We start from the raw sequence: 13,220 nt of genomic DNA on the forward strand, positions 1-13,220 counted from the left end.
GCAATGATGTTGATTGAAGAGTAATCTGGGTGTAGGGTTCATATTTTGGTTTGGGAGCCCACGATGAGAATCTCTGTCTTCTCATTGTTAAGGCAGAGGCTGTTTAGAGCCATCCAATTTTGGATAATAGCATAGACTTTATTGATGATCAGGGTGTCCTAGTCGTAATTCCCTGAGATTGGTATAAGGATCTGGGTGAAATCCGCAAAGTTGGTGTAGATGACACCCATATCATCTGATGTCGAGAAGAGAAGCTTTGTATATGCATTATATAGAGTTGGTGAAAGGCATGAACCTTGGGGTACCCCGATGGGGACTGCTATGGAGTCCACCGCATCTTTGCCAATGGCGACTCCGTACGTACATTCGGAGAGAAAGGATTTAACCCAGAGAGTAGCATTTTTGGAGAAGCTGAAATCATTGGCTAGAGTGGTACATAGTCTATCATGATCTACAAGGTCAAATGCTGCAGATAGGTCTAACAGCAATAATATACAGTTTCCCTGAGTCTATGATAGTGTCCATCTAGATTTTCAAATCAATGAGTGCTGTTTCCGTGCTATGGTTCGACTGAATCCAGTTTGTCTGGCTCCCAGGAGCTGGTTTTGTTCGAGATGGGTTTGAGTTTGTGAATATTCTATTTTATCTATGATTTTAAGTAAGAAAGGACGCGTGGTTATTGGTCGGTAATTGGTAGGCACCGCAGGGTCAAGGGTGGATTTTATTAGAAGCGGGGTGACCCACGCTTCTTTGATGCTGGCTTGATGAGGGTATGTTTGAAATTGACAGGAGGCTCAATATTCAGTGCATTAAGGGTGGTCGGAGTCTATGCGTCTATGGGACTGGAATATTGTTTGGAGTCAGCTATTACAGGTGTCTTGTGAAGTTTAGTAGGGAGATCTAGAGTGGGTTTAGTCTATAGGGGGGTAACTTTGGCTGGATTATGGTTAGGGGTGCTTACTTTGGTACGTGACCTGAGGCAAAGACGCCTGGTGTTGCCCTGAATGGGGCTCGACTTAGTCTGTACGGTAATGGTGAGGGCTGAGTTGTAGTGGAACATGCTAACTTTAGTTCGCGATCTAAGACGATGGAGTCTGGTGTTGCCCTGCGAAGGATAAGAGGATGGTTTGTCAGTGGTCTTTCTTGTGAAGTTATGATCCGTCCTATAAGGGATGGTGATGAGATCAAACTTGTTGATGATTTTGGTGGCATTGGGGGTGTTGGCATAGTCCTGAATGGGCGAAAAAGGTGTGGTGGAAGGTAGGAAAGGGGTGGGGCAGGGGATAGGATGATGCCAGGGGCATCCTAATGTGGTGAGGCCATTTTGATGGTTAATAAAGGGACTTCCTGTACACGGTACGCAATTGAGTACGACACAGAATGGGAACATAGTAGCAAGTAGCCAATCCCACATGAATGGATTTTCTGTGAGGATGTAGCAGGAATAGTCAACAAATATATATAGCAACTAATGTAGCTCGAGTACATGCTCCCTTACACATAACTTATGAATACAATATAGATTTAGTAAGGCTACTCGCATTTCATTATTACTAGAGGTAGTGTGAGCATACAATACATTATTCATTAGTAGAAGGCATATTCCCCATTAGAGCAATGCTCGGGCTAGTGGGCTAAGTTCAGGAGTACACAGTAAACATTGTGATAGGATGTTCTAACGCCATGCAATCTGGGTTTAATCATGCATGCTGCAGCTCTATAATGGAGACACAGTAAATTCCAGTGCAATGGCTAAGGGATTAGGAGTCGTTGCATCAGGCTCGAGACACAATGGGTTACGGTGTATTATGCGGTAGTCATACAAGAGTGGGCTGCACAGTGCCGCGTACGGCTTCCGGTGCAGCTGAGCTGGATGCAATGTACATCAGTTAGGATGCATTTTTAGCTTATAACCCATTGTTATGCCTGCGAAAGGCTGAGAGCTTTGAGATTGTATCACTTGTCTGCTGTCCCTGCTATTTGGATTGTTAATAAAGCAGGTTTTACCATTTACTATGCCTCTTTCCGTTATTAAGTTGGGAATTTGACGATGTATAATTTCAGACCATTATTACAAGATAGGAAATGGGCAGTAAGGCATTACATTGGAAACTATGCAATGGGAGGAAGTGTAGTGAAAGTGTAGTGAATGCAGCAGGAGTAGTGAAAACAAAACAAAAATAATTTTAAAAGTCCTGGATGGAAGCATTCTCCAGGTATTTATCTAATGCTTCATACTGTATTTTAACCAGTTCCTTTGCCATTCCAATTTCAGAACATATTGGAACTGCAACATACAGTGATGAAATGGGCTGCCCAAGATCACACAATGAAACTCAAGTGAGTAAGCAGGGGTGGCTGGCCTATAGGGACCTCTGTAGATTTCCCAATAGGCGTCTGCACCCTAGGCCTCTTTTTTCTGGAAACCTATTTTGTTTCCACATGTTCATACAGGAAAAGCTTTGGGCTTGCTGAAAATATGTATTATGGGGCCACTTTGAAAAGTATTTCCAGGGGGCATCTTTTGGTTCCCAGTCCACCCTTGTGAGTAAGGCAGGATTATAGGCCCAGTCTCCTGGATTCACAGTTGCCTTTAGTCATTAAACCGCACATCCTCCCAGAGAAATAGCACTGAAAAAGCAAGGCTATGGAAATACCGGCAAGCAGGTGGTGTGCCCAATGGGCCTTTGTGTCGTGTGCAGTTTGTCTGGTGACTTTTGCTTGGCTGTTGGTGCTTCCTGGCTGCAGTGCCTTAGGGAGGAGTCACCCACCCTCACTGAACCCGCTCTATGGCAGAGCAAGTGGAGGGAGGGCAACCCACTCCCCTTCCAGGGCAAGTGTATTGATAGATTTACTGCAAACAAACTGGACGGATACACATGAACACTTTACAAGCATTCAAATCTATACATGCTGGTCTATGCTTTTCTAGCACCTTGATTGGACATTCTTTTATTTTGGAGCCTTTGTACTATTGCTATGCAGGTAGCTTATGTTATCAAATCGCAATCTTCCTAAAGATGTAGCCTGCCCTCAGTCCACGTTACCAGTAGAGGTGAAGGAGGTGTACCTGTGGGGCGATGCCTGTTGCACCGTAAGACTGGGATCACTGCTGTTTAGTAGCAGCGTGGGGATGAGCAAGCGCTTTAACCACGACTCATCCCTGTACCCCTGCACAGCAGTCGTCATCTTGTCACCCTCACCTCGGCTGATCTTTGCCACACTCAGCATAAATCTCACCATAGTTGCCAAAATTCATGTTTATATATTGTCAACTTTTGTGCAGGCTACTCAGAGCGAAGGAGGCTATCAATGTTATAGAGCGGAAGAAAGTGAACATATAATGACCTTGAACTCTAAAGGATAGATAGATGATAGATAGATAGATAGATAGATAGATAGATAGATAGATAGATAGATAGATAGATAGATAGATAGACAGACAGACAGGCAGGCAGGCAGGCAGGCAGGCAGGCAGACAGACAGACAGACAGACAGACAGACAGACAGACAGACAGACAGACAGACAGACAGATAGATAGATAGATAGATAGATAGATAGATAGATAGATAGATAGATAGATAGATAGATAGATAGAGATAGGTAGGAAGATAGCTAGGTAGACAGGTAGCATTGTAGGGGTCTGCAACCTCTGAGTCTCCTGCTGTTTTGGGACTGTAACATCCATGATCCCTTACCATTGACTTTATTTAGGGCTGATGAGAGTTATAGTCCAAAACATCTGGCGAGCCAAAGCGTGTAGACCCCCGGTGTATTGGATGGCTACCTTGCCAAAGAGTGCTTTTTTTTGCATCTCTGATATTTTGTGGCTATTTATTTTTCTCTCCCAGCTGGACGCAGGAAATCACAATGTAACATTGGTAAGGTCACCATGAAGTAAAACCTTGTTACCATGTAGAACAGGTGTGAATTATGGGACCATTGTTAGCGTGACCAAATACAACAGCGACCACCAGAGCGGTCGAATGCTGGCGACCTCATGGCTTCCCCCTGCCTCAAGGGACTCGCAGCCACTGGGGGTTGTGACTGGGTTCATAACAGCAGGGCAGTGGGCAGGATCCATAACATATATGTATTTATGTCATTAAGAGTACTGTCACCAGCCAGCCTGTGCTTTTGTTGTCTTTTACAGCATGGTATGGCTTGGTTACAAACACATACAAAGTATATTTCGCATAGCGCCCATGAGGTGAACTGGTCCCCATCTAGGAGCTTTGAGTCAGAGAGTCCAAGAACAGTGCACTTTCCAAACAAACTCGCTTTACTTTCGGTCTCGTTTATAAAATCTCACGCAATTTGGCTCTCTCTTCCTGCAGTTATGAGCAATCAACGCGCTCTTGTTTTTGTAACAAATGCTATTATTTTCGTTCTGTCCCTTCCGCCCTCCCACACAGGCTTCCCTTCCAAATGTGAACACAGCCCTGTAATTATAGCTCCCTTTCCAATGGCTTGCAGGAATCAGCGACTTTACTCGATTTATATTAATTAGCACACTTTCATATAAGGCAGTCAATTTCAGGATATAATCTCTTACAACAAAATGTGAAACACAACGTGTAGGGTAACGGCGTGGCATGCATTCTCGTGCCTGCCTGCCTGGGTCCTTAGGTTTTCCATTTAAGATCTGAACGGTGAACTTCGCCCAGCTCACGCCGCCGCCCCTCCCCCCCCCCCCCACACACTATCAAAAGGATATTGTGATCCCTGTATGTCCAGAGCTTGGAGGCAATTAGAAAGCGGGTCCAAGGATTTGACAGGTTGCCTTTCTTCCACACACAGGAAACAGTATAAAAACATTTGTATTGACGTTTATGGCACAAACAACACAATCACCTGCCCACATTTAAGAGCGGGGAATTATCAACGTCAACTGCCTTTACGGAAGTTCCGCACAGGAGCCAGACTCGCTCCAAACCAACCAGGACCCCCGTATGCCCATCACCAGCCCCACGACCAAAAAGCAACATCTCATCGTGCCTAAGCTCACTACAACCACAGTTTACAAAAACCACGAACTGTCCATTTCTGAGAAGCAAGAACACGGCTTGCCAACTAGAATCAAACCCAAACATGGTGACGGCCAGTCCAAGGAAGCAGGTGTTGCTGATGGCACGGGGCGGGACCCCTAGAGACTCTCCCTAACGGCGCCTTTACCAAAACAATGAGACATACTCTCCTTCTGCTTTTGTGTCAAGAAAATAGACATGACTAAACAATAAAAACAGTTTTGTAAAATCACAGGATACCCTGTACAGTGATGGGGGGAAGGTTTAGAAAGATCTTAACCGCTGGCAGTTCAGCTGGGTAAATACCCGTCAGTATCTCTTGGCTTAGAATGGAGGATTGCAAAAAAAGCTAATTAGGAGGGCTCTTCACAGGTGGCAGCCTGGCCAGTGGCTGACTCTTCGACACCCTGGCTAGAGTTTCGTAGACACAGGCCGGTTGAGACATTGTCCTGAGAGGTCAGCCAACATCTGATGTCACTACTGAAAGTAGGGCCCAGGCATGGTTCCGACCGCTGCCCTTGGGAAAACGATGAGGCAGCTCCCGCCGCCGCGGCTACCGTAATCCATGGCCTGCAATCGGGCTAATGAGGACATTGACCACAGACCCAATTGGAACGTTCTCGTTCAAGCGGCAACTCGCCCAACCAGATCCATGACACTTATTGACCATTAATTGCTTTAAGAGCATGGCGGGTCAATACCTCTGCATATTTATGGTGCATTTCTCATCCTGATCCATTGACAACTATAACCCACCCAAGACATCGGTCAAAGATTACAGACGACCGCCCCCCCCGCCGCCACCCCACCCACACCCACACCATGATCTTATTTGCAAGCATCCTAACCACAGTCAAATCACTTTTTGGATCCCAAAAGTAGCAATGCAGGAGCTATTTAAGAAAAGCACTTACCAATACGCAGCGAGCTGGGGCTGCCAGAGGTCCTCATCAGCCACAGGAGTAGCAGCACCAGAGGCGCCAGGACCCGGGGCATTTTCTATGAATCCTCATGGAGCCCTCTGGTGGTCTGGGCATGACATAACTTTCTGCAAAGATAGAGAGAGAGATAGCATTACACCGTTAATGGCAATGTACCAGGGCAAAAGAACTATTCAACACGTCTACAGTTGGTGGGATAGGACTCTGCTTCCAGCGTCACCTCTGGCCTACTGTGTTCATCAACATCCATTTCCCTTCTCCCAGCATCATCATTTTCCATAGATCCTTTCTGCTACCTGATGCAGCCATCACATAATCCCACCTTTATCTGGCATGTGTCTCTTCATCTATACAATGAAGCCCTTTCTCTGGCACTGTAAACCCTTCCTCTGCTGCCCAATCGGCACATCCTCCAACCCACCACCTTCCATCATGACCACTCCCTCACCCCAACAGTTCCTTGCCTCTTTGTCATTTCCTACTTCACTAACCACTTTCACTCACTACCAACCACATTCGCCCCACCATCTCCGTTCCATGCTCCATCAACCACCTTTATGATTGTATGGCCTTGTTATCGAGCACTTCAATCCAGAGTACTCGAATTTCTGAGCACTATATGTGTTATCACCCAATTAAAAGATGCCCAATTCATGGAACTTAGAAGAATTAGCAGGCGAGTCAGTCTTTTGGGATTTGAACCGATGACTGGAGATTTCACTTGGCTCTCTGAAGCCATTGCTAAACTCATTGAGATATAAAATGAGCATTAACAATATTAAGGGCCTGATTCATGGGTCCCAATTTGTAGAAAAAGCGCATAGACCCCGCAAAGTACTCTGCGAATAACAACTCCTTGTGCGAACCTACACGTAAAAGCATGTTATGCGCATTCTGCGTATTTGGCGCAATTAACGACCGGAACGCCCACGACAGGCTCACACGCAAAGCAGATCTAGCCAAATATACCAACCTTTGCATAGTCCTCATCCCCGCCATCATGCACCTTGTGAATACTGCGGGCCGTCCTCCAGCAATCAAGGCAGCACCCCAGTGACACTGGGTACGGTCCACTGTAACTCCTAACTGCACCCCGATAAATTGCGTTACATGTCACGTAACTCAAGACGGCCCCCAGTAAATCTGTGTGCGAACCCCCAAAAATAACTGCTGCACCCCACTAACCTGCATAGGTGCACCCCTAACATCAATCGGCACCTCAACTCCGTGCCGGCACTACTAAATTGTTGACTGTACCTTACTTTTGTACGTTGTTTCCTATGCGATTGGGACTTTGCAGGTCCTTTCATGTGGCTTTGGGATTGTGAGCTTTGTGTGTGCTTCCTCACTCGACCTGGCCTTTTGCGGTCAGGTCCATGAATACGCTTGTGTTTGCGCATTGCTGGACATGCGATTCCTTTGCGCAGCCTGTCTCTCGACACGCCCATGCAAGTCCTTGTTCTTCCTCATTCTGCGCAGGGACGGGGACTATGCATGTTCCGCCCCCTATTTATTTCCTTCCGTATGCCCGTCCCACACTTTGCGTTGAGTCTCACTCGTAGCGCCGACTGCACGCAAAGAAGTGACAGACCTGCACGAAGTCCCTGCAAGGTCCTGGAAATCCATGCAAAGTCCATTCCATGAATCGACGAAAGACGTTTTGCGTGGTGAAAAGTGCACAAAGACCATTTTCAGCACACAAAGAATTCTGTAAATCAGGCCATGGATTTTTTTGCACGGTGCAAAGGTACTTTGCATTGCAAAAATACACCTTGCACTGCTCTGTGAATCAGGGTGTTCGTTGGAAGTGCAAAGTGGCTTTGCACCAGTGCAAAGTAACTTTGCACTGTGCTAAAAATTCCATGAATCATGCTCTAAATCAGTAGGCTGTCTTCCTACAAATACAATCCTATTCAGCAGTTTGCTTGCACTCGTCTACCAATCTACCCGTGGTATCGAGCTCTCGTGTTCATATCCTCCTCCCCCCTCGCCCTCCACCCTCCTCCTCTTGCTGGCACCATGTTACTACCCACCACACTTTTTCTCTGCACGGAAACAGTTGGCCGCCTGCCCGGTAAACAGCACCACAGTGCTTTCTGCCAAGGCCTTGTTTTTCTTTCAACTTTTTTTTTATTTTCTAACGACAATAAAATACTAAAATACAAGATGCTATTCATCACCGACTGAACAGAATCCATCGATTCCCAAACAACAATTACAGAGATTGGCGCATCTGAGGAACACCCTGCTCCTGGTCCAGCGTTTATTTTATGGGAACGCTGATCCATTCCCGTCTACAGAACCAACAGCCTGGGGTTCTCGTTAGCCCATGGTCTGGATGCCAGATCGATAGGTTAACAGCGTGCCGGCATTCGAAGCTCTGAGCAGACACTGCCCGTTCAGCATTCCTCCTGTCTCATCTCCTTCGTCAGAGTGGCTTTAAAAAAGGGTTCGTCAATCGACTGCCTGCCGGGAACCTACTCTAGTTCTGGCTTTCTGGGGTCTGTGGGTTGGCTGAAGGCTGCATTGAGGTCAGCTAACAGGGGACAGACCGTTCAACCGAAGGCTTTAAAGAGCTTTCACTGCACTGCCATCAGCATTTAATTATGGAAGGGAAAGCAGGGTTATGTCAAGGAGTGTGTAAGTGGGTGGGGCTTACAATGATTTCCTCTGCAATTCAAGAGCAACATATAAACCCTTACCACTAAAAGAATATTTTTCTATGATTTCTAGTTCAACGCATGAAACTTTTGCTGTGTTTTTGCCACCTTTCGGCCATCTTTGTTCCTGCTCTGATGAGTACCGTAGTTCATGATATGACCGAACTGTGGTCAAGGCATCTATGTGATTTCCTTGCAGCAATTTCCTCAAAGCTCATTTGTTCGTATTTGTTTTGACCACATTTTACTGCAAAAATGCAGCGAGAGACCCGCCGCAACCCCGCCCCCACATCACTCGCCATTTTAAATACCTAAACCCAACCCGCATCTATATTTTGTGGAAAAATACTTGCAAGCACATGGGCTGTGAGCAAAGCGGCCTGCGAGGCAATGAGATATTTCCCTGGTCAAGCATAGATAACATCTTGGTTCTAACATGGCTGAACCTGCTGAAACCAACTCCCCACCCGGGTACTACCCATTACCCATTACCCTGCAATTCTCACCAGCGGGGTTTCCAGCCACACCCATCAGCAGTTTCCAGTCTCCTTTCCTAAGCAGTCCAGGAATGTCGTTAAACGCCCCACAGGCATCCGGGGCACGTCCAATGTCACGGGGCATCACGGGGCGTCATGGGGCTCAATCACTCAAGAAATCTACCGAGCGCGCGGAAGTGAGATCCGCACAACTCCCGCTGCTCCTAACACTCATAAACTAGGAAGTTAAAAACCAGTCTGTAAGGAGAGATCCCCATGTCAATAAAGGAGATGCTCAGCTGTGATTGATCAGGGACAGACATCCAAGAGGACGGGTAAGTCATTGGCTGAATGAGGAGGTCAGCTGTGGCCAGGCCTCCTCGGGGACCACTGAATGCAATGAGGTAAATACGCTCTTCTCTGCATTCTGTTTACCTCCTCAAGACCCACTAATGATGTCACACTCCAGAGCATGCATGTCCCGATCCAAGTTATCCAACAGTACAGAGAATCAAAAACCTCTATCAGTATGACATGCCTGGGAAACATAAGAGTGCTCACAGACATGCCTGCAACAAGCATCTCTATGTGTCATCCCGGCATCTGCAAATAGATCAGCTTAAAACATGTCTCCGAAAACCCAGCAACGTGTAACAGGTCTCCATCAAACAGCTGTGCCAGGCATGACTTCACACATAAAAACATCAGCCTAAAACATGCCTGCAACAAAGTAAACACCAGCCAGGAACATGTGCTAAGTGTAGCCATCATTTGTGTATGATGGCTAACGCAGCAATAATAGAAGCATATCGCATATCTGCACTAGCTCAGCCGATCCCATCCCGGCGCCACTAGGCGCCTCGCAAGGATCCTGCCTCTCACTCACACCGTACAGCCCCTACACCAAACCCTTGTTTGATGTATTGGACTCACTGGGTATCATCTACACTAACTTTGCAGAAGATACCTAAATACTCATCCCCATCTCGGGTGATTCTACTCAGGACACTGCCACAATCAACAAAGTTTACAGCACCATACAAAACTGGATGGCTACCCACAACCTCTGCCTTAAAGATGAGAAGACGGAAGTCCTCATTGTGGGCATTCCTCGCCTGCTAAAAAACCTTTGTGCATCGACAGTGCTATCATCCCAGTACTGAAACAAGTTCAAACGCTGGGTGTTTACCACGAAGCAGACCTGTCCATGTCCATGAATGCACTTGCCTCGGCCACTTCCCACACTTCCAGGCTCATCTCAATGAGCAGACAATTCCTCTCCCAGAGTAGCTGCCTTACTCTCATACTCACCACGTTAGATTACTGTAACATGTGACTCATGGGCACCTTGGCATCCAACTTGGCAAAACTGCAACTACTACAGAACAAAGCACATCGTGCTGCTCTTGGCCTGAAAGATCTGATCACATCTCAGCAACCAGACGAGAAGCCCACTGGCTTCCAATCAAAGCTTGCATTGATTTCAAAATGTTGACTATTTCCCATTGATGCATTTACAAAGAGGCCCCTTCTACCTCAGCCACTGCATCACCCAGAGTCCCAGTGCGCTCTGTCACATCTAGCTTCAGCATCTCCCTGCACAACCCCGGTCCAAGAGCAAAAGAGCAGGGGATGCTCGCCTTTGTGTTACTGCTCCTATGCTCCGGAACTCTCTGCCGCCTGCCATCTGGAATAAACCCTCTTACCCTGCCTTCAAAAAACGGGTAAAAACGGGGATCTTCAACGAATATGATATAATGCTTCTGCTACCACTCTATCACTGTCTGGAAGCTGTTGACTTCTATCTCTGACCCTTGTACCACACGCTGTGATATCCCAGGGTCTGGGTGATACAAAAATGTTATAAATAAATAAAACTAGCGTGTGCATAAAATGAAAAACATAAGGGGTTGCAGGCTCGGCTGATCACACTGGTCAAAAAGACACTTGTGTATTCTTTTATTTGTTGTTACAGGTGTGAGACAGGACAAGTTCTAACAACAGGTGTTCCACACCTCACAGTGCTTTTTCAAGGCAAAGAAGTGACTGCTGGGTTTTTGATCTTTCTACACTGGTATCACTCTTAGAGCTATACAGGGGAAAATGAATCCTCCGTGCACTAGCTTGGGTGTGCGCGGCACCGGCATGTCGCTTCTGCATCAGCGCGCTCTATCTCTGTGCACAACATGTCTCCACTTCCATAAAGCGTTGTACATGGGATGACTCCCACCGACAAACATCTGTGCATGACATGCCTGCACCAATATAAACATCGGTGTAGAACACAACTGCACCTTCAAAAATATTAGAATTTAAAACTGCAACGATAAACAAATCTGCACAGTCTATGCACGCACAGAGATCAGAGCATATCTGAATATCGGTATGTAATTCTTATGCACGTCCCAAACAAAAGAATATTCTATCCCAGCACCTCTATAAACATCTGTCTATAGCATGCTTGCACTGGTGTAAACATATGTGTACGATGTTCCCGCAACACCAAACATCAGTGTTTAGAATGCTTGCACCACCAAACATCCATGCATAAAATGACCTCGATTCCTATAAACGTCTGTGTGTGAAATGCCTGCACCCCTATAAACATCAGTCCATAACATACATGCACATCTATTAACACTGCTATATAATGTTCCTCCATAGGTATTGGTGTATGATAATTTTATTGTGTTCACACAAGATAAGAGTTCAAAATCAAAATGAATCATGTCGAATTACAACAGGTGAGTAGTACAAACAAATCTTCACTAAGCCTGTGCCTGCAATTACATGAGAGATAAGCCTATATCTGAACGCATGTTTCAGTCATTGGAGCTTCATCTGGGTTTTTGTGACTGGAAAATTGATTTATAGTAATCTGCAGTCAAGAACAGTTTGTGCTTATTGTGCTCGAGCTGTGTTTTTGTAAAGTTCATAATAAAACTGTTTCCACATTTTTATGCCACTAACCCACCTCCTTACGAATGATTGTGAGACTTGTCACTGAGTCTCGAGATATTGAAAAACCCCAACCTATTGTGAAATGCTGAAAACATAGCCATATTCATGCATGAGGGAGTCCCGTAGTGCAACGAGCCAAAGTTGTGCTCCCAAGTTACATCTACTCAAAACTTGGTGTGAGGAATTCAACCATCTGCATGGTGAGTGTGCATTCGCCTGGGCTTTTTTGAAATTTTAAATTAAATTGAAGGATTGTAGATAAACCTCTGGAAAATGTGTGGGGTTAATCTGCACACATTTTCCTATACCCACTACACGGCATACATACAGACCTGTGTACTCTGGGTGGACACAGCTGACACGTGCCTTCCCCCCCTGTCATATTTAGTTGGAATATAACAGCAAAGAGTACATCAAGGCATTCTAGAAGGGGGAATGCAAACCCTTGCTCCTGCCATGGCCAGCCTAATTAACTAACAAAGGCTCCATGGATCTGCCTTTGCCATTGTTAGCTGTTGGTGGCATCCTCACATACTAATCAGAATTCATTCAAAAAGGCCCACGGGAGGTCTGGTCGCAGGACTAACAAAGAACAGCAAAACCCCCCAAACCTTATATATAAACTGTGTCAATCTAAAACCAGCTCCCACCTCTCAGTATCAAGGACAGTGACCTGTCATGCCTGGAACTATGTATTTACAGTAGTCATCCCCGCAGGGAGACCCCATTCAAAAGGTATGAGTATGTGGTTTGGCGGAGACCAAAAGTCTGGTACTGCTGAAGATTCAAGGGAAACCTGCTGCTTTAATCAGGAACCACAGAGAGCTCAAATAACTAGAGAGACCAGAACGTATTGTTGTTGATCTGCGCAAGGATGCAAGAGTCAGTCAACTTATAATTCGTGAAACCATAGAGGTCTGGTGTATCAAATCCAAAGATTCTAAACAGTTTCCAAAATTATGATTTATTGGTCAAGTCGGTCGTCCTCAAGGCGGAATTAGTTGATTATCTAGATCCTTCATCGTATGATAGCCAACAAATATCAGAGAAATCGGATTTCAATATCCAAAATCTTTTATTTTTATATAACCTTTTCTAATAGTTGCGATTTCAAAATTCTACAGAAGTAAGCAACCAACTAGCAATAGAATCTT

The 13,220-nt window shown here is 45.7% G+C and overlaps 1 protein-coding gene across 2 annotated transcripts in view; it reads right to left on the reverse strand.

Annotated features, from left to right (window-relative positions):
• GRIK4 (glutamate ionotropic receptor kainate type subunit 4) overlaps positions 1-13,220 on the reverse strand; it is a 2,031,531-nt gene that overhangs the window by 1,453,956 nt on the left and 564,355 nt on the right. For both annotated transcript variants that reach the window (XM_069614332.1, XM_069614333.1), the window contains exon 2: positions 5,943-6,076. In XM_069614332.1, coding sequence (XP_069470433.1) covers positions 5,943-6,024 — 82 coding nt within the window. In that variant the 5' untranslated portion in view covers positions 6,025-6,076. The remainder of the gene's footprint in view (positions 1-5,942; positions 6,077-13,220) is intronic.

The sequence above is a fragment of the Ambystoma mexicanum genome, chromosome 9, assembly GCF_040938575.1.
Source record: "Ambystoma mexicanum isolate Mex_15411 chromosome 9, UKY_AmexF1_1, whole genome shotgun sequence".
In the NCBI taxonomy this organism is placed as follows: Eukaryota; Metazoa; Chordata; class Amphibia; order Caudata; family Ambystomatidae; genus Ambystoma; species Ambystoma mexicanum.